The sequence below is a fragment of the Parasteatoda tepidariorum genome, chromosome 5, assembly GCF_982258835.1.
Source record: "Parasteatoda tepidariorum strain Cologne lab strain chromosome 5, Ptep-v5.0, whole genome shotgun sequence".
In the NCBI taxonomy this organism is placed as follows: domain Eukaryota; kingdom Metazoa; phylum Arthropoda; class Arachnida; order Araneae; family Theridiidae; genus Parasteatoda; species Parasteatoda tepidariorum.
In genome coordinates this window covers 11,716,846-11,739,878 of record NC_141759.1, presented here as the reverse complement: position 1 = coordinate 11,739,878, position 23,033 = coordinate 11,716,846, and the positions used below count along the sequence as shown (strand labels likewise).

The 23,033-nt window shown below is 30.4% G+C and overlaps 1 protein-coding gene across 1 annotated transcript; it reads right to left on the bottom strand.

The window, feature by feature from the left end:
* Positions 1-421: 421 nt before the first annotated feature.
* On the bottom strand, positions 422-22,540 carry LOC107443529 (uncharacterized). The gene is made up of 9 exons (XM_087165207.1): positions 22,348-22,540; positions 16,520-16,657; positions 14,517-14,723; positions 12,542-12,618; positions 10,962-11,043; positions 8,985-9,335; positions 5,743-5,946; positions 2,601-2,694; positions 422-606 (listed from the first exon to the last, which is right to left on the bottom strand). The coding sequence occupies exons 1-9, from the start codon at positions 22,532-22,534 to the stop codon at positions 573-575; spliced, it is 1,374 nt and encodes a 457-aa protein (XP_087021333.1). The 5' UTR covers positions 22,535-22,540; the 3' UTR covers positions 422-572.
* Positions 22,541-23,033: the final 493 nt, after the last annotated feature.

The window sequence follows — 23,033 nt, the reverse complement described above, 5'->3', positions numbered from 1 at the left end:
CGATAAAACAAAGAAAAATTATAGACATATGAAAAAAGAGGGGGGGGGGAATAATAATTAAATAAATGAAACTTATTGTTTTTCTTAACTTTCATCATGCTTTCTTGTATTTATCTATCTATTATATATATATATATATATATATATATATATATATATATATTGAAACTAATAAAAAAAGAGCTAATGAAAGAAAATACCGACATTATATTTAAGAGCAAATGCTCTACCATCGATCCATTTTCCTGTCTCTATATTTTGTTGCATTCGCGCTCTTTGGATATCATTTTAATAGTTATATATAAATATAGAAAATGTATATTATAAATTAATTTGACAAAAATAAATTGTTAAAAGGAAAAAATCTATACTTTCAGCCATGTTTTTTTTTATATGAACTAACAAAATATCCTAGTATTGCATTAAATTCTTTATTATCTTACATGGTTGTTATCATTAAAATTTATTAATCAACACAGACTGTTATATTCAAAACTACATAAAATTTTCATACAGTATAAGGAAGTTTATTAATTCTACGTGATGTTTAGATGCAGGAAGTGAAGATGCTTTCACTTCATTGCAATCAGGACACTCTTCCTCAACCTGAAAAACAAAAAATTGCAAATTGGTATTAATTAATAATTAATAAGGTATTAAAGCTATATATAAGGGGATAAAACCTCAAAACATTTGGGACCACCATTTAACAAGTGAGGATATATATATATATATATATATATACACTGGTTATCATAAATTAAGGAAAAATCACAAAAATAGCGATAACTCTTTCAAAAGTAAGCCAAACCGTGCAAAATTTGCATATGTTGTCCACTAAGAGTAGCTGAGTAAAATTGCAATATGCAAATTAGTGGCGCTGCACTCGGCTTACGTCATCTGCCTGGAGCATAAAAGTCCAAGTTTGAGAGAAAGCACACAAATTTTACTGTGATTGCGACATTGAAAATCTGAGATAGCCAATTCGTAATAATGACCTCTAGGCATCATTTGCCTGAAGAACTACGATGGAGAGCCATCGGGAGACTAGAGGCAGGGCAGAGTCAATCAGAAGTGGCCAGATGGCTAAATGTGAGTCCATCTGTGGTTCATAGACTTTGGAGGCAATTTCAAACCACAGATTCGGCATCTAGGAGGTTCAGTCAAGGACGGCCAACTGTTACGACCAGTGCCGATGACCGATATTTGACATTAAGTGCACGCAGGAATAGAACCGCTACTCCGACACATCTTAGATCCTCTCTTGCTGCAGCCACCGGAAGGTTGGTGTCAACGTCAACTGTGCGCAGAAGGCTCCACGAAGGTGGTCTGTATGCGAGACGACCAGCCATTTGCGTGCCGCTCACATCACGCCATAGGAGAGACCGTTTGCAGTGGGCCCGACAACATGTCCACTGGACGTCAGATCAATGGAGGCCTGTTCTCTTTACGGATGAGTCCAGGTTTAGTCTAGAAAGTGACAGTAGACGTTATTTGATATGGAGAGAACCTGGGACCCGTTATCATCCATCAAACATCCGTGAAAGAGATGCATACGGAAGAGGCAGTGTCTGTGTTTGGGGAGGCATATCCTTAGGAGGGCGCACATACCTCCATGTCTTTCCAAGGGGAACCGTGAATGCTCAGGTTTATCGAGACAACATCCTTGATGCTTATGTGCGCCCATATGCCGGGGCAATTGGTGATTGCTTCCTGTTACAGGACGATAATGCAAGACCACACAGAGCTCGCATTGTTGATGATTATCTTCAACAGGAAACAATTACTCGCATGGAGTGGCCAGCTCGATCCCCGGACTTGAATCCTATCGAGCACGTTTGGGATGCTCTAGGGAGGCGTGTATCTGCCATCAATCCGCCCCCTCAGACCCTTGCCACGCTTGCAACTGCTTTACAAGAGCAATGGCTCTCACTTCCTATTGAACTGATAGACCGCATAATTGAAAGCATCACACATCGCTGTTTGTGCTGTATTGCTTCTAGAGGCAATCATATTCCATATTAAAGGTACTTTTTCTATTGCAAACCGATACTTCCAATTTGTTTATTTTATACATGTGCTAATTTCTATACTACTATTAATGTCTGATAATTTCTTTTTATGTTGTTTAATACCTTACTATGTGTTGTATATTGTGGGTAAGTTTCATAAAATTCCATGTGTAATTTCTTGAGTTATCGCGATTTTTGTGAATTTTCCTTAATTTATGATAACCAGTGTATATATATATTTGATATTGATTAATTTGTTTAAACAAAATAATGTTATAAGAATATAAATGTTATTTTAAAAAATGATTACTTCGAAAAATGACTTCTGTTCACCAAGAGATCTAAAAGTTTTTAATACTAATAGATAATAATATTTGGACGTGGGAAGTAGAGGCACAAAAGTAAGTGAACAGAATACCTTTTAGTACATATATGTTAAGCGAATAAATTTAACTTTAGTGGAAAAAATGCTTTCTGCCAAGAGAAGACAATTATTGCGAAGCAATAATCGGGATTGGTGAGCGGCAGCGAACAGAGGGCTTAGCCCCCTAGTTAAATATAAATTACAAAGACTAATATGATGTATACCTTTTATACGTTATTGCAGACAAGGCGACTCCAACAAGAACAATGAAAAAAGTAGCTCCCAGAAAGCAAATAAAAATAAACACTAGCATCTGGTCTGTAAAAGGACATAAAAGAGAAACATTTAGATATTTTTTTTTAATTTCCTAAGTCACATTAAAAAAAAGACAATTGAATATCAAAAACATAACAGTAATAACAGTAAATCTATAAATGAGATCAAAGAGGAGAGCATCTAAACAAGTGAGACATGTCCATCTCTATTCGCTTCGTAGAGATTACATAAGGTACAAAAGGGATCATGAACTACGTTGATGTGACATAGATGTTTATTCAGAATATCTTGTCCATATATCAGACGAAACATGGTGACATATTTCATCTATGGTCACTGAAGGACATTAAGAATCCTATGGTTTATTTAAATTGCGATTTTTTAGTTCTTCGCTGAAGGAATCCCTGAAGATATTTTTATTCGACTATTGACATTATTGAAAGGAAGTCGGGAAGTTGATGTCTGAAGGACAGAGGCCCCTTTTTTACCAGGAAATAACATTTTCTTGATTTTCACAGTGGGCCAGAATCCATTGGAGAGCCACTGTCTTATTATTACTGGCAAACCAGTTGAGAAGATTTAAGCAATTATCGACGATAAAAATTCTAGATTAGCTGAGTAAATTGAGGAGTAGACATTGAAAATAAATTGATCGGCCAAAATAAAATTGTGCAGCAAAAGAAATACTTTATCAACGTCGTTCTAGAGTTGCTCAATGGGATATTGGCCTCGGTGTTTGGGATACGTCTTTCCGAATGATCCAGGAACAGGTCATCATAATTTTGACTCTTACGCATTGGTAAACCTTTAACCTTTTGGTAACGCTTTGGTCTTGCACGCTTTGGTCTCGCACGCTTAGCTAAAACTTTAAAACGCACTTCAATTCAGCATTACATAGGCTCATAATAATTTGCAAAAATTGATAATACGGCAGTAATTTTGATAATTTTCATCAAGGGGGAAAAGTATCACCAAATTTTCGACTTCTAACAAGAAAGTTTAATAACTTTTAAAAAAATTTAAGTTGTCTGTCTGTTTTCTAAAGTCCAGGTAATTCTTCGCAGCAAGATAATATAAATATAGTTTAAGATCATCGCATTACGTAAAGCACTTAAACTATGACTTTTTATATTTTCCTCGGCTAAAGAGCTTCGAATAACAGCGTTAAGAAGATATCAACATTTATTTTTATATATATATTATATACAAACATTTTTATCCAGTATCCTGCTGCACTACCATTGTTCTGTACATATTATAACTGAGATAACTTAGCGTTCTCTTGAAACTATAGAAAGATTAATTGTAGGATTTCTGTATCGATCTTTAGAAACTCAATGCTGTACTTTTTAAATTTAATTTTCCAAGAACATAAATTCTTCGTAGGGAATTTCTGAGAGGAATGTCTTTTTTTAAATAATTAAAAAGGTAAATAAGTGGGTAGCCGAATGCTTATTTTAGAAATTTCGCTACCAGTTTTATAATTTAATCAGGTAGCTGGTCAGCTTACTATTACCTAATACAAAATACGGTCACAAACAAATAAATTCATACCAAACACGTCTCTAGAAAATTTTAAAAACATGGTAGAATATCCATATAAAAACTCTTAAGTATATATGTTAGGAAGGCTGTTATAGATGTAAAATGATATTTAGGTTTCATAGAAAAACAGTTTATATAAATTATATAAGTTTATCAAAATGGTGACACTATGCCCAATGACAGAATGTAATAAAATCCGTAGTAGGAAAAAATTGAGCTATATGTTACCATTGAATATTTTGAATATTAATGAATTTAGTGTATCTATTTAACAACTTTCAACTCCTGGTTTAACAAATTTAGAATCCGATCAATTAGACATTTATTTATTGTATTATTTAATTTATCATTATTTTTTTTCTTAAACTTTGGTATTTGCACGCAGATTTTCAACTAAGTCTTATTTCCATGTCTAAGTCCATGAAGAGCCCCACATAGAAGCAGGTGGTCCCTGCCCAATTTCTCTCCAGATTTACAAAGTGGACAAAAAGGCGTGGTGGAAAGGCCTATGCGATATAAGTGAGCAGAAAGACAATCGTGGTCTGTATATATATAGGGAAAGCCGCAACTGCATCACGTCTTGGTGTGTCGGGAATTAAAGAAGAGCTCACATTTCTCCAACTTTTCAAAGCTGTGCGAGTCTGAAGGTCTTGTAATGAGTTGGTTTTACATATATCTTTAAGGAACAGTTTGATTTTGAAAAGGAAGTGGCCGTATTTAGTTGTTGTAGCAAATTGGCACCTTTCTTGGCAAGTAAATCTGCCTGCTCATTGCCCCAAATACCACAATGGGCTGGCACCCACTGGAGGATTATTCGTTTTCCCCTCAAAAATAAAGACCTCAAGAGGTCTTGACATTGGAAAATCTCAGGTGTCAAGGGACGGTCATGTGAGCTAATTGATTGTATGGCCGCTTGTGAGTCCGAGAAGAGAACTGCAGTTTCAAATTTGTGTTGGAGGGCCAGTTGCTGCTGTAAGGTTGTAATCTGGGAAATGTAGTCCCAATAATTTGGTCAAGAGAGTGATCCAAAGTTTCGACCCCTTATTGTTAATTTTACTTTTCGTGTAATTCATCATATGTCGGAAATTCTTTAAACAAATTTTAAAAAAAGTTGCAAACAATTATAAAATTTATTTACTGAAAGATAATTCCACAAAAAATATAAATTTCAGAAATATTTCCTTATTTTTAATTATTTTATTTAATAATAGTCAAAAAGATTTTGAATTATAAGGTATACAATTTTTTTCATCATTTTAAACAATGTAATTTTACATGACAAAATACAAAATTTGAGCAAAAACAGTCAAACAGAATTCTTCAGAAACAGAATTTTTTTTTTAAATGTATTTTTAAAATTCAATTTCTCAGGAGCTATTCAACCGAATTTTCTCAAATTATGTATTTTGTTATATAAAATAGCATTTTTTAAATAAATGCAAAAAAAATTTATACTAAATGTTTTTGATTATTATTAAAAAATTATAATACTTAATAAAAGCACGTATATTGTAATTATCTGTTCGATGTAATTAAATTGCTTACGTTTGGTTGCTGGTTCAATAATCAAAGCCATTGTCGTGGGTTTTTCCTTTTTGTCATCCTTGGTGATGTTCGATGTTCCAATGTTTTCGATGTCACTCGTACTAATTGCTGAAGTAGTACTTAGAGTTGAAATCTTGTTACTGGTAACTTGCTTTGAAGTGCTTGTTAATTGGAATGTGGATATCGATGGACTTGCACTGTCTTCTGAATTGTATAATACATGATATGTTTTATTAAATTTTAATAAAAATGCAAATTTTCTTTAATTTAACACGTGTCCGCATGATTTTTGTAGGACTATTGTATTTTGAAACACAGATTATATTTCCCATTGTTTATGACTGCTGCAAGTAAGTGAGCTTCAATTGTATATTTGGAAAGAAAAATTATCACATTTTTACCAAGAAACCTGTTGACGCCTGTAGCCGTCATTTGGGCAAACACGAAATGTTTTCCTCTCCCCAAATACAAAGAGCAAAAAAGACAAAAGAACAATTGAAATGTTATCTGGAATATTACATCTCTGCTTTTTATGTAATACACAATTTACCCTTTAAGCAAATGAAGCGATCCAAGAAAACTGTAGCAATCATGCTTATACTCTAAAATTTTAACCCAAAGTATTCAAATGGTAGCAAACTACCCAGCAAAGAAATATGTGGTTTTTCTAATTTTGCAGTTTTTGAACTGTTTTTGAAAGAACATTTAGGCATCAGATATCTACCTATGAAATTAGATTATAAATGTTAGCGGCGAACAGGAAAAATTTAATTATAAATTTTTAAAAACAAATTATATATTTGAAGTACCCGTTTTGCCATTACATTTAAAAATTTAGTATCTTTAGGAGGCATTTTATTCACACTAAAGCGGTTAGCTTTATTTTTATTAAGATTTATCAAAATAAAACGTTGTTGATTTTAAACCACATTGTTTTACTGGTACACAAAACGAGTCGAGGTCGCCAAATCTCCAAGTATGATTTGGGTGAAACATTGTACAAGATACAATGCCACCCTGCAGGCGACAAGACCAGTTCTATGGATCCAGTCCTCGGTACCAAGAGAGGGCGAAAACCAGTTTTGTTTTTCCGAAGACCAAGTTTCTTAGCCAATTTTTTCCCTTTCGACCAAGTAACCCGAAACCCACAGTTGCAGCTCTCAATTAAACTCCTTATTAAAACCACTTAATCTATAAATAGGTATCACAATTTCATTTCAATTTTTATAACCTTATCAGTCCAGCATTCATCTAATCAATCAGTTCGCTAGTTTAATATCCAATAATATTGTGACCATTAGTATAATCTAAAAATGTCAAATATTTACAATTAATTCATAAATATTAACAATAACTGTAAAACTAAAAATGTAATACTCATGATTTGTGAAATGGATGTCATAAAATAAAGAACATTAAATTCCAATTCCCATGATCAATGTAACTACAAAATTATGTACTATTTAAACATTGTAACCACGAACCAAAGTAACTAAAATGTACCTAAGTAACAAAAGAATGTAATCATTGTAAAAACTCAAGTAATGCAATCTAATGTACTGTAATAATGTCATGATGCACTGTAACCTACCATTAACCAATGTAACTAATTTAATAACTTATAACCATGATATGATTATAGCCTTTGCAAGAAACTTTGAATATGTAATTATTGAAATCAATTGACAATCAAATCATGTAATCAAATATAATAAACCTAATGTAATAAATCATATTACAGTCCTAAGTTTATGTCAAATGCGTAGAACTAATTGATTTAAGTTTCTTCATGTCCACACAAACTTTTCCTTAATCATCAATGTTTTATTCAGGTGATGCAAATCTCCATTTAATATGCTTAAGTATTATATTCTCCATTTGGTTTACAAATTTTTTCAATTGTAGATTAATCTTTAATAATTTATTTAACTCCTTCAATTATCATTCTTAACCTAATCATTAAATTTGCTTAATTATTAACTTCTCCACTTATTTATTATTTTTAATTAATTATAGAATAAACATTAGTTAATTTTTTCAATTCTTTCAATTAAAATTCTTAATTTAATTATTATCTGTTTTTAATTAATCTGCATGCCATGATCTAACCCTTTCCCTTGCAGCAAGCTCATACAAACGAGCTTAGTGGGTCTGTAGGATTGGGCACTTGGTGCGCATTACCGCATACCCGTCTTGTGAGTGACGGCTGTGTGGTATCCATGTCCGAGAAGCCTGGGCCTTTCGGACCTCCGGATTGATGGGGATGATGCGGTGATCAAACCAAATTTTTTAAGAGAAAAAAATTTAAAATTCTAGTGGTTTATATTAATGTGAAAAAAGTAAGTGGGGCTGTTTTTTCAAGCGCCCTTTGAAATGATTTGTTCAAAACTGTCAAAATCTCTTGTGTATTTAGAAAAAAAAATTCAAAATTAATGATTTAACGTTTTAAAATTATTTCATTGATACAAAGACATTAGCGTTCCGAAAATATATTAATCATAATATAAATCAAAATATATTATTCAAAATATTAAGCAAAATATATTAATCATGTAAGTAGTTATACTGAGCAGTTAGAAGCTCATTATACAGTGAAACCTCACGGGAGCGACCACTCTCTGCTCCACAGTAAAATGGTCGTTAATGGAGGTTGGTTGCTGTTAAAGGTTACCTCCATTCAGTTCAAAATGTTATCGAAGGAACACGATTTTTCAAAAACTATTTTAATTTCAATCCGTGTCATTTTCTTGGGTGGGAAATGCTAATTTTGAATCTTAGAACTATTCAAAATAAGTAAACTTTTTGGGGGAAAGAGAGGGGTTTTAATGGTGTTCTCCTAAAGGTCTAAATGTTGTCTTCAACGCAAAGTCTATGGAAAATATTCTGTGCCACCTAAAAATAGTCGTAAATACTGAATACATTAAGTAGCGATGATGAATGATCGATACAGAAGGGTGGTCTTTCTTGAAATTTTCACTGTAACTGAAACTATGTCCCAGCAACATTTTTCAATGCGCTTAAGCAAGAAATATAAATTATAATGCGACAGCCAGTCAACGTCTCATTGCATACCTTTTTTTTTCAAATATTTGCTTTTTACTGCACAACTAGCTGTTGCAAAAACGCAACCTCAACATACAAAGAGTTTAATAGAATTTGAGCAGCGTCCACAAAACTTTAAAATTGAAGAAACTCAAGAAATAATTAAGCAAAATAGATGTGTTATTACATGAATAACTTACTGCTAGTAGTTAGTCTTCCAAGAGAAGTTCCTTCAGTCGTGAAAGAAGGATTTGTATTTTGATCTTCTCTGGTGAACATAGTCTTTCTAGTTTTCTCTTCGTCAATCGAACCAATAGTTGAAGTACTTTCTGTCGTAGACAAAGTACTGATAAAGAGATCCAGAGTACTTTCTGTCGTAGACAAAGTATTGGTAAAGAGATCCGGAGTACTTTCTGTTGTAGACAAAGTACTGGTAAAGAGATCCGGAGTATTTTCTGTCGTAGATAAAGTACTGGTAAAGGGATCTGGAGTACTTGTTGTAGTAAATTCAGAAGTAGTAGTAGTTGATGGACTTGTAATAGGCTTCATATCTAAATGAGATTAAACAAACCATTAGAGAATTTTTTCATGTTAATAAAAGGGCATTTGCTTATTTCTTCTTCCAGCTTGAAATCAGCTTTTTTTTTTAAAAAAAAAAGAAAAAAAAACTGAGAGTTTTCATGATAAAGACTCGATTAAAGGAACTCCATTACCTTTAAAAATATTCAAATTAAAACAAAAGTAGACATGTTTAATAAATAGTGGTCCACTCTAAAGACTTGTTATAAATGAATCAAAGTATCGATATCCATTTTTTAAAAATTTCAATCAGCTCTCAGTTAGTAGCAATAAGTCGTTAAATTCTAAATATTAATGTTATCTTTTCGAAACGAAAACCAGAAAGAATGAAAAACATTTTCAGAATGCATAAATTGCACATGCATAAGTTGAATATCAAGCACAATGCCCTCAAAATAGCACTTATCAGATAATAAAGTCATATCAAAATCCCTTCTAACTGTGGTTTCAATTAAGATAAAACTATCATAATTTTTTTGAAAAATAACCCATAAGACGTTCAGAGTGTGGATTATTGGGAAACATTTTTAAAAAATATTTCATGAGGGTAATAGAAATTTTACTGCTTTTAATTTCACTTTTATTTTAGGGATTAAGTTGCACGGTTTATTTTCTAGAAAAACTTACCTAATCCTAGATAAATCTAATTAAATTTACTTTTTTATTTTATTCAATTTTTTTTCATTTTTTCCCATTTATTTAAAAGAAAGAACTATTCAAATGGAATTTATAGCAATTTAAAAAAAATAACATTTGATTCATAAAAATTTACCTTTCTAATTGCGTTTACGTTTATAAAGAGCTAAGTGACAGAAAGTTATAAGTGACATTTTTGTAAATTGGTGCTTCAAAATCAAAACGTTGCTCTTTTAAGTAAGGGACAAAATAAAGATTAGCTTATTTTTGTAAATTGGTGCTTCAAAATCAAAACGCTGCTCTTTTAAGTAAGGGACAAAATAAAGATTAGCGTATTTTTGTAAATTGGTGCTTCAAAATCAAAACAATGCTCTTTTAAGTAAGGGACAAAATAAAGATTAGCGTTCCTTTATTCCAATTGTAATAAAGTGAATAATTGACGCAAGTTTCCAATTTAAAAAATATATATATATATTAATCCTTTAACAATTAGTTGAGTTTTTGTGACTTCAAGATCCCACTATCAGTGTTCTATTATGCTACAAAAGAACAGGTTTTTGATAACAGTTATTGGATGTTTGTTGACAAATGGGCTTGTAACATTCTTCTACTCCAAAACACTCAAAGATTGTCACTTAGGGCCATAAACTGTTGAGAAAAATAAATCCCTGCTGTTTAGTTAAATAAAATTAAAATAAAACCTTTACTCGTTGAAATCTCAATTTTTTTTCGAAAATGACTCTAAGAATCTTCTAACACTGGGTTTTATCAATGATTCCTTAAAAAAACTAACAGCTGTTCGAGAAAATAGCCATGCTGCTATAGCAGGGATAAGTGACAGTAACTCTATAAAAGGAAATAGCATCTCTTTCCGTTTTATATGTATGAGACATTTTAAATAAAAACCGTTATCCAGACTAAAATTTCAGTTTTATTAGAATATAAAAAATTTACTTTTTTACCTGAACATCTCCCATCCACGATCCTAACATCATCCACGACAACAATGGATCGAGTATAGTAAGAAAAAGTAGCAAACTCTACCTGCAAAAAATAATATATATCAATATATCTATAATTAGAGATTAATGATCCACGCAATTAATAATTCATGTTATCTATATGACAACCATATATTATTAATTTCCATGATAGTTATTTAACATAATTGGTAATGCTTATGTTTATTCAGTGGGAGTTAATATTCCCATTTTGATCCATTTTTCAAAAATATAAACACTAGTGATTCTATTCCTTGTTAGATTATTAATCTTTCCTCGGATTATTGAAATTCTTTTTAATATGGTTGGTGACGATTGTGTTAACTCAGTAGGTTCTGGTGTTCCTGATTCGAGATCTTGTCCTTTTTTTCAACAAAAAAAAAAGAGTAGTAATTTCATTCGTTAGCTTTTTCGATTATTTATCTCGGATCTTGTTATCTAAAAAGAATATCACCTTAGAAATTATCAACAGTTTAAGCAATAATTCATTATTTTATTTTATCAGAAAGTACTTTTTAGCAAACCTTTTATCGAAAAGTACCTTTTATCAAAAAGTACCTTTTAGCTACAAATTTTGGCGTAAACACTATTAACCTTTTTGAAGGCCGTGGTAAGTATACTTACCACCACGTTTTACCACTTTCAATTTAGGTTTCCATTCTTCAATAATTTCAGCTTTCTTGAATAAAATTGGTAACCATTTGTCACTTTTAAAAAACGTATAAAAACTATAAAATACATAATTCCTTTTGAAGTTTGTAGCATTTAAGGAATTTATTTTATAAATAAAGAAAAATGAAAGTCAGCAAGTTCCTAATAGGTCATGTAAAATATATTTACCACCAAAAAAATGGCATTTTTATAAACTAAATGAGTTTTTTTCTTCTTATATCAATTACTGTTCTTAAAACAATTTCAATTTCAAAAATGCTTTAATTTACCTTTACCAGAAATAAAGGGCCCATTAAAGGGTTGAAGAAAAGTCGAATTATTTTTTTTCACTCTTTAATTCGCAAAAAAAAAGAAAACAACGCGGCCTTTTTTGTATCTTTTGAAATTTGTTCTATGTTTGAATATATACGAGTATATATATATATATATATATATATATATATATATATATATATATATATATATATATATATATATATATATATATATATATATATATATATATATATATAAGTAGAGAGAGAGAGAGAGAGCACAACTTAAGTTTGTATTTTTTTTTTCAGATAAAGAACAATTTTTGTCTGAATTTTTAGTTTAAAATATCGCTCTCGTAACTTATAATAAGCTTATTCAAAATTAGGCTCTCGAAACAGAAAAAATAAAATCCGATATTTAAATCGAAATTATTTAGGAAATTAGCTCTTTTTTTCCGCGTCGTACATTTGGCCAAATTGACAATATTTATCTCTTGAATACGGGATATGTATAAGTATAAATTTACAATAACTGGCGAAGCTCTGAACAATATATATTTACAGAAAAACATTTTTTATGTTACCTATTTAAAATTAATAGTATTTGGTATTTACTTGATAATCTTCAGATACGCTCATATCTACTTTAATTTCCAGCCATCGATCAGCTTCAAGTTTGAAATCTTTATAATCTGTAAAAATTGAAAACAGTTATTCTATTATTAGTAATAAAATCAGTTTCAATGGTATTTTTAAAATTATTTCATTTTTCATTGATTATTAAATTTATTTCATCAGAAATTTTTTAATTTATTTAAACCTGAAATAATGAAATGAAATAATGACCTGAATGAAAACCTGAAAATTGTTTTAAAGTGATAGCTTAAATGTGAAAAAAATATATAGATATTTTAATGCATTTATGTGTGCTAAAAATTGACTCTAATTTTTCCAGGTCGTGAGTAAGCTGAATTTGGCGAGGTATCCTAATGGTAGGGCAGCCAACTGTTTTTACTTTTTGTAAAAATTTATTCAAGTGATGCCTAGGTTTGTGTTTTAATATATCATTTCTTATTCATTTGAACTTATTTTTCCCCACTACATATAAATGATTTTAAAGTTCATATGCAAAGTCACTTTGTTATAGCTCTTTCGTTATAATGCTTTTAAAATGCTGGCAAAGTTACCAAACTTCTGAATGCTTTGGTTTTTGAACGTCTACCACTCTATAAAATATTTAGCAAAAGGCGTTGTAGTTGGCAGATCTGTAATGGTTAATTTAGGTCTAACGAGGTGGAAAAAAAGATACATAATACTGAGAAACATTTTTTTTTCGCTGCATGAGAATTTTTTAAACAAAACTTAGATACTTTTGCATCAAATCTGCAATCAGTTTCTCTTATTTACAAGCTAAATTTTTATGTAATTCAACAGTATCATCCACACCTGGAATATTGTTTTTATTGTTTACCCAAGGGTGTCACTATTTCACTAATACGGTGGGCGTAGTAACTTGATACATATCAGTTTATGATTCTTGTTTTAAGTATTACTTTCAAAGGAGCAAACAAGTGCATAGATACAGGAGTTGGATAAAAAATATTGAGTCACTTTCGATACTAATCTATGAAAACAATCTTTCTTTTAGCAGTTAATGTTTTACAAGATTTAACACAGCAAAACTGTTTGTACAATTTGAAATATCATACTAAAAGCTTTCAGACAAGTCGTTTTTTACTAAGCGAAATTCTGATTGGCAAATTTTGATAAGAAGAGCAAGTAAAGTCTTTGACGCAGAATTTTTCTTAAACTGATTTTTAATTTTTTTCATTAGTTTGCTTCAAAACAAGTAAAAATATTTTATTTAACATTTTAATAATGTATGGTTATTAATTACATAAAGAAATCTCTCTTTTTCTATGTTGAAGGTAAAATCCTTTTTTTTTTAAATGTGCGCTTATTTTCATTTATTAAGAATTAAGATCAACAGCTTCTTTGAAATACATTGATAAATTTTTGTAAATGAATAAAAAGCATTTTTTTTTCAAATTTCTTTTTTTGGGATATTACATAATTTAGCACAAATATAATTCCGATAGTCTAACAGATTTATAGGGTGTCCATAAAATGATTTTAAAAACATTATTTCAATAAAAAAATATACCGTTGCCGGCAGTATTATTAGGAAAGTATTTTGTTTTTAATAAAATAAGTTCAAATAGTTGCCACTAGGCAACATTGACTATTAAAATCTATTTAGCAAAATTGTAAATGTAGCCAACTTTTGTATTTTTAATATGATTGTATATATTTTTGTATGAATGTATTTTTGTATTTTCGCACATACATTTGACAATGTTTTCGTTGAATCTTCTTAACATGCTCATGTTTCTTCTAGCGGTACCATGTGTCGAAATTTAAAATTATTTAAACTCAATGCATTTTTCTCTAAAATGTATTGTTCTAATAACAACAATGCAGCAAATGCCACATTATTTTTTTCTCATATCAGATAGTATTTACAATCTACGTTCAATATGAATCAATCATTTATGAGACATCCTCTATGTTTTGAGAGAAATCAGATTACAATTATTGTATTTTCTAGGAGCTTGAGATATTCGGATGTAGTTTGGCGTCATTGTGTTGTCATTCTCAAGAAATCTGTTCCAATAAGCATAGAAGTGCAAGCATTTGAATGAATGCATTCTTTTTGAGAAATATTTTGGTGTTCGCAACAGAACTTCTAGCGCTGTTTCACTGTTCTTAAGGATATCTTTTATAAACCAAACACCACCTGAAAGAAAGTTTATAGTTATTAGCGACATCTATTTCATATATACTAAATAAATTAAACGACATTTAAAATTTTATTAACCCCTTCATGAGTTGGCAGCTGATACAAGTCGACCAGCTGTCTCTCAGCATTACTATATGATAATAAGTTGAATACTGGGCTGCCAACTTTTGGGAAAATTAATTTTGGTGGTAGCTACGTTGATGATTTAATGTATCATTCCGGTTTCGTAAATTGGATTTACTGTTTTTTTCACACAACTACAAGTAAATGATTTATAAGTTTATCTGAAAAGCTATTTTGTTCCTACATTCTTTTTAGTAAAGCATAAAAATATGACTTGGCAAACTTTAATAATATCTTCAGCAAAAAATTATTATTAAATGAAAATATTACACATAGGCCAGTGGTAGCCTTTTTCATATTGGAAGGCAGGGGTGAAAGCAAGACGGAAAAGAGGAAAGGCTGGTAGTAAAACCATTTCAGTTATTGCTAGTTTTGGGGAGGAGTTTACTTATTCTTTTTTTAAATTTTTCAACAGTATCTACTTTATCTTGGAAAAGAAGCAGTTTTATATATATATGCCAGAATTATAAAAGAAATCTTGATAGTTACAGATATTTCATTTTTTTCGATAAAAATGCTGGAATGAAATGTTTTACGTACCAGGTTTTTCTCTTTTCCGTCTTGCTATATAAGGGCTTTCAGCCATGTTGGAAGGTATACTATCCACAGGGAATAGAACGTTTGCCTTCCATTGAGGTGAACCGGGTTCAAATCCCAGCGATGGCAGGTCGATACGAATTCCACATATATGCATTTTTTCTTTTGATCGCAATGTTAGATACGTAAATAGGCACATATACAAGTTTGTACTTTTTGTATATAAAATCTATATAGCTTTTAAACTATTAGCCTGATAATCTCGTAAATGGTTTCATTAAATGCATCGGAAACAATGCCTGTTTTGAAAAAATTCAATTTTCCCTCTCAAATCACTCCCATTTCCCTCCAAAAAGAGATAAGGGTGTAAAATAGAGTAGGGGACTGGGCTCATACGCAAATGGAAAAAAATTAATATATATTTTTTTTATATTATTATGGTTGTAGCTACTGGTATATTTTATTTTCTCTAAGTAAACTTGTTATAAAATTTCTTTAAGACTTTTCTGTCACATCTTGATTAGTTTTATTTCATACGTACAAGTTCTCTTTGTCTATTTTACGTTTAGGATACATTTTCTATTTATTCTGGGTTTTCGGTTTTATTCCACTGTCCTGAGAACTATAACAACCTCAAGGACCGGAAGAAACACAATCTTGCCATATAATATTTTGGGTTAATTTGAGTAAAAGCATAGATCGAATTTTTATATTAAAAATTGGAAAGTAAACTTTGCCTTATCTTTAACACTAGAACTTGGATTCGATTAAATATTTCCTCACTTTCTAAGTTAAGTTGCGTAAAAGCATAGATCTAATTTTTATATTGAAAATCTGAATGTAAACTTTGCCTCATATTTAACACTGGAACTTGGATTCTATTAATTATTTCCTCATTTTCAATTGTAAATTTTTTAAAAAAATCTGCAAATGAAATTGTATTTGAATAGTCAGTTAGTATTAAGAACGAATTACAAGATAAAATAAAATGTGAGACTTGAAATAGCTGCTCTTAATACGAATAATATTGTAAGATACGATAGCTAGAACGAACATCGAAAGCATTTAGTTAGTATGTGACGTCATAATTTCTCCTCTCCGAAGAAGAAAAAAAGTCCCCAGGAAGAACAAACCTTGCAATTCTTTATAGTGATAATTTTCGATCTTAGCAGATAAGTCTTTCCAGCTCCATTGCATATGGCCGTGTCTTGTAGATGAGTAACCACATTCATGTTGATTAAAAGTACATAGCTCGGATGCATTATCTGAAACTATATTCATAAAGTCAAAACTTATTTTCAATCAAAACTTAGTAAATATGAACAAAAAAATCTGTATATCTAAGCAAATATTTATTATAAAAAATTATATTTACGTATTTAAAAAAATTTTAATAAAAAAATATTTATTCAAACAATTACACACACATACACTATCTACCAATAAGTAATCGGACACCTATGCAAATGACTATAACAGCGGCCCTGATATACATCACGCCCTCCTGATGTGGATTGGGACCCTTGGTCCCCATTCATGGTAAGCTCAATGCCGATGCCTACTGCACTATTTTGGATGACAATGTGCTTCCTACGTTGTGGCAATTTTACGGGATGGACCCCTGTTACTTCTATGACGACAATGCCAGCTGTCATGTTGCGAGGGTCACCAAGGCTTGGTATGGTGCCAATGGGGTTAATCGAATGGACTGGCCGGCCCAGAGCCCAGACCTGAACCCTATCGTGAAACTCTGGGACGAGATGGATCGCCGAATTAAGGGGTGTACTACCCGTAAAAAATCAGTGAAGGAACCTACATGCCTTCTCCAAGCCGAGTGGAAGAAAATACCACTAGCCGTCACACAAGGACTTGTGGAAAGTGTGCGACGCTGTAATTCACGCTGTAATTGCCTAACGTGGTGGCTCTACCAACTATTGATTATGAATAAAGTTTGTTTTCAATCACACGTGTCCAAATACTTATTGGTGGATAGTGTGTGTATATATATATATATATATATATATATGTGTGGGGGGGTGGGGGGGTGTTACTGTGAATGACCGAAACTGGTGGTTTTTGACAACCACATAGTTGCTTTGATAAATATCCGAAATATATAGTAGGCCTAGTTCAGTGTCATTTCCGGGTATACTCTATTCCGAAGTTTTAAAGTCAATTTTCACTGCTGGTATGCCTTACATCAATTTGTTTAGGCTCGAAACTGCAATAAAGTGGTGTACAGTATATGTCTATGAATTATTTGCAGTAGTGGTGGGTATAAATTCTATAAATCGAATTTATAAAAATTAGATTTTTAAATTAAATACTACCATTATAATATATTTATCTGCAATCGGTTTCAGGTTGACATCTGTGAGAATATATACAATTAACAGGGCTGCAAACTTTCTACCCTTTTCGTAAAACTTTATTCTGGTGGTACCTATGTTTATGATTTAATGTATTATTTTTTATTTATATAAATGATTTAAAAGTTCATACGCAACGCCCTTTTATTGTAACTCTATCGTGGTTAGTATTTTAAAATGTTCACAAAATTAACAAAACATGGGTGAAAGCGAGACGGAAAAGCTGGTAGTAAAACCATTTCACTTTCAACTTGTTTTCGGGAGGAGTAAAACTATTCTCGTTTTACGAACTAGTTAGCAATGTTTACTTTTTTCTCTGGAAAGAAACAGTTTTATATTCATGCTATAATTGTAAAAAAAAATCTCGGTAGTTTCAGAAATGTACTGTTTCACGAAAAAAAAAATTCTAGAATGAGAGGCTTTAAGTACCAGTTTTTACTGTTTTCAATCTTGGTATTTATAGGCTTTCTGCCCTGCCAAATATTCGGAATGGTTTGGTTTTCAAATGACCACTATTTTTTAAAAGATTATTAAAAAGGCATAGCAATTAAAAAGACTGGACAACGTCATTTTCAATTTAAAAATAAATTTACGAAAACTGGAAGAATATATTTATCTTATTTTACTTTGTCGAAAAATAATGTGTGTTATAATCCTTATCAATAAGTAAATAAAAGCTTTTGATTTGGAGCTAGTGTCAGCACATGAACTTAACTTAAACTTTAAAATACAAATCTCCGTTAGCTTTCCTTTATTTATCTTAATTTTTAATCATATGAAAATAAATAAAATAAAAATCTAAATAAAATAAATAAAATAAAAATCTAATTAAAATAAATAAAAGAAAATATAAAATAGAATTCAAAAATAAATAAAGTTTGAAAATAAATAAATACAAATTTTAAAAAAATAAATGAAATTAAAAAAAGTGTTACGAAATAGTTCAATTTCCTTGTGCCCGGTTTACCGAAAAGTATATTTCTAATGATGTTTGATCGTTTATTTCCATTTTGAGTGATACAGAGATACTTTTATAATCATTAATTTGTTAATGATCCTTTTTTTAAAAAATCCCACACTGGTCTCAGATCACATTGCCAGTACAGATGCGTCTTAAAACTTGTTATTTGATTCATTGTTACTAATAAGAAAGCAGATAAAGCAAAATTTCAGTCTTGAGTAAATAATCCTCACAGGTTTAACCCCTTGGGGACGGGTGATTCGTAAAAGCATTCCTGCAAAATCGGAATCAGGGTGTAAATAAATTAAAAACGGTAACTTAAATGTAAGCATTGCTAATTTGACAGACTTACTTTGCTTTTACTTTAATTATTGTTAGTTTAATCATATATATATAATCAATGTTAGTTCAAAGTGTAACTAAATAATTTTATTTTCAACTAAGTAACGGTGAATTAAATAAATCAAGCAATTATAACCCCGTCCACAAACAAACTTTTGAAGAACTACTTTGATTACCAGTTTTATCTTTTTAACCTGATTGATACGATTTTATGCTGACACGTATTTGTGACAGTCATCGCGAAAGTGTTAATAATATATAATAATGTTAAATCCTAATGTATGCTTTCCGATTTACCAACAGAGTATTCCTAAGTATTTTAAATGGTCGCGAATGCCACTATTTTTCTAATTAATTTTTGATAGAATATAGTTGGTTTACAGTGATTGGGACACCACAGTATATATAAACAATAAAAACAAATTTATATAACCTGATAATCGGATGGTGAAGGTTCTTAAGCGAGGGCTAAATAAAACTAACATTGCAATCCTTAATTGATATAGCTCTAGCACTTTAAATATTACAGGAATCTACAACTTCTTCGCAGGGGCACAGCGAATTTATATAATTGGGAGGGGGAAATTCCCATTTCGCCGAATGAAATTTCGAATTTGCCCGACTCATTAATAAGTAGGTATTTCATTCGTTTCAATAAAAATATTTTTGTTGCTTATATTTTCGTAATAGAGTAATTTTTCTACCAATATAGTGATAATTAAACGACTTTATTCTAATCAATGAGCTGCGATTGATCAATGGGTAAGGCACTGAACTATTGTGAAGAACTGAAGTTCGATCCTGAAAACCCATCCTGATTAAGATTGATAAGTACGTAAAGACTGCCTACTCGAAAAGATAGTCATAATGCCACAAAGAGGAAAAGCCACATTGTGGAGCCTTAATACCCATGAGCACAAAAAGCAGTAGTAGAAATGCTTATTTATTCTAGTCAACAAATAAAATAAATAATGAACCATTTGATAAATAAATATAAAAAAGAGAGATTGACTCGCAGCTAATATAAAGATATAATTTTCCACTATCACATTAATCGAGTAACAAATTATTTAGCAATCGTCAAATGTCAGATGAAAATTAATTAGATAGAAATGAGAATTATGCTTTTAAATGGAAATATAGTTTGAAAAGTTAAAAAAAATTTTAAAGAAATAATCGTTTTGAAAATTAATTACAAATTAAAAGTTGAACTTATTTAAGATAATTTTATTTGTTGAATTTAAAAAGTGAACTAGAATGAAGTAGATACGATCAAATGGTGATTATTTATTGAAAATTATTATTTTTAAAATCACTACAAATATTTTGCGGTTTGAAATAATTTTTTAACTTTTTTTTTCTCGTAAATCAAAGTTAAAAAATACGACTAACAGCTGAGCAAAATTTGCCGAGTAGAGAAAATTTCTGGAAGGTCTCAGTGGCCTAACGTGACCTTCCACCCGGCGGCCCTATTTCCTTTTTAATTCTATAAAATTTGCTTCAAGTTTCCATTATTTCTTAGAAAACTTTAATAGTGGTTCAGAAAATAATACAAAACTTAAGTATTTAATAACTGTTTGACCACCATATGCTTATTTTGTAAAGAAAATTGAGTTATATAAGAACAGTGTCCAATCAAAATTTAAGTTTTAAAGTCGTATCTGATAATTGTCTTTAAGGTAAAATAAATATCTTGTTAACATGAAAGCAAATTAACTGGCAATAAAAGATTTCGTTTATGCTGAAATTCCTACTGTAGCCACACATATATATGTCCACTACCGACCCAATAAGACATTGGTTCGTTTAAATTCACTAATGGAAAATTAAACGAGGTAAATCTCATCCATAATGTAATAGCTTCTATTATTGAAAACGATGAATATAAATAGTACAAAATATGAATTAAGATTTTACTTGCTAATTTATTTGCTAATTAACAGCCATGAGTTTTGACAAGTAACTACAGATAAAAAATTAACATAATTTTGCGAATCTGCTGAAATGCTCACATAAATTTAGAGGTATAAATAACAGAAATTTTTCGCTAGTCTACTATATCCCCCCTCTCTATTATATATATAATAAATTGTTATCAAAAATCAGACGATAGGTTTATTTCACGTTTTTCACAACAATAATAAAAAGATAAATCAAAATTAGTGTTAAAAATAGCTTATAACTACAATTTCAAAGGAAAATTCCAGAAGAAAATTGAAACCAATAGCAAATTGCAAACAGAGGAGAAAACAATGAAAAAATATGACAAATATAATAATAAAAGCCGAAGCTGACTTCGTCAGGGGGTAGTCTGGCCCGGAAGTTTGTTTTATGAATTTCTGAGTGTGATGTGCTTTCGGTTTTTGCAATGGAATTTGTTTTTAGGTAGGTTTTTCGAAATTTATTTTTCCTTTCGTAATTGTATTAATTCTACTTTTGTATTCTTTTTTCTATTTTCCTTGACTTCTTGCAAAGCCCTAGGAGTACAGAGAGAGCAAATTTTAGAGCCTCGTCCTGCTCTCTAGATAGAAAAGATTTTGTGCTATTCTTATGACTTCCGAGACTGGTAGCCCCTGGCGACGTAAGCTTCTGTTGTCCTTATTATATTTTTCATATTTTTTATTATTTTATTATTTTATTCTTTGTTTACTTTTTGCTATTGTTCTCCACAATAACTCTTCTTTTGTGGTATAAACTTCCAACATAAGAAAGCATTTAATTTTTTAATTTATAAAAGATTACAAGAAATGTGCAAGTAAAGAATACGGATAAAATAGAAAAGATTTTGAAAAGAAAAGATTTCACAAAATTCGTATTAATTTTGTGACAATGAATAATTTTTTTTTTACTTGACTTTCTTTTTTGAACAAAAAATATAAATCTATAGGCTTCATAAGTATATGTTTAAAGCTATTACACATTTCTGATTGTAGCTTACATAATAAAACACAATAAAATGAATACTCCCAAGAAGCTGTGTGGGCTTTATTTAATGTACACTTCATTTGCTTCCGAAATTATAAGTCGAAAAGTCGACATCGTTTGAGCGCTCAAGAATAGGCTCAAATGCGCAAGTCTTGAAAAAAGAAATGAAGTCAATTTCAAAGAAGATTAGTCTGCACTTGAAACTTGTTTACTTTTTACACATAATCTCTTAATTTACTAAGCAAATTAAGTGCCAACATGATCAAGTATATAATAAAGCATACTGTTTCATCTATATATTAATATTGCTTCTAGAGTTTTTCCAGGTTCGTACAAACTTATTTAAAAAAGCAGAAATTCTTACCTCCCTGAGACATTTGGTTATTGAATGTATCATTAGTAAACATTTCAACAGCCGCATCTTTTCTAACTTCAAACGTTCTACCATCTTGAAATGTTTTAAATTCTAGCGATTCTATATTTCGAACATGCGTGAAAAAGACCAAAATATTGCATAAAATTGTAATTAATTCCAAAGCTTGCTTATTCATGTTCACTTTTCTAATTATTCATCCCTTTCGGATTTCGATGAAAAGGAAAATGCTAATTTCTCTTCAATATCTATTTAAAAGGCGCTATCATCGGTATCGTTGTCCGTTAATTTCTTATCGCGTTTGAAACGGCTTATAGAACAATGACAATTAAACGTTAGACAACTAATCATAGACATCAGAAATATGATATTAATCTGAAATATTAGAAAATGTGTTGAAGAATTCTATTTCTAGAATTAAAACAGATATTTTCTTCTATTCCTTCTCTTAACTTTTACAACTCTTAATTTTTCCTAAGCAAACTTGAATCATTTCTTTTCTCTTTATTTTAAGTTTTTTTTGTCTAATTTCAAATAATATTTAATGGTCTTTTTCTGTGCAATTTTAAATTTTTAATGATCAGCTACTGTTACAACTTAAAGAGAAAAAAACCACTTCTTTAAGAAAATAAAGCTTATTACAATATTTTTTTAATATTCTGTTTCAGTAAAATCAG

Bases quoted from the DNA above. Each gene is read 5' to 3' on its own strand.
- LOC107443529 (XM_087165207.1), bottom strand. From the start codon at position 22,534: ATGAATAAGCAAGCTTTGGAATTAATTACAATTTTATGCAATATTTTG. The intron at 12,619-14,516 runs GTAATCTGATTT...CAATTTTTACAG, and splicing joins TCCTAGAAAATACAATAATT to ATTATAAAGATTTCAAACTT. The intron at 9,336-10,961 runs GTAAAAAAGTAA...AATCTCATTTAG, and splicing joins CGTGGATGGGAGATGTTCAG to ATATGAAGCCTATTACAAGT.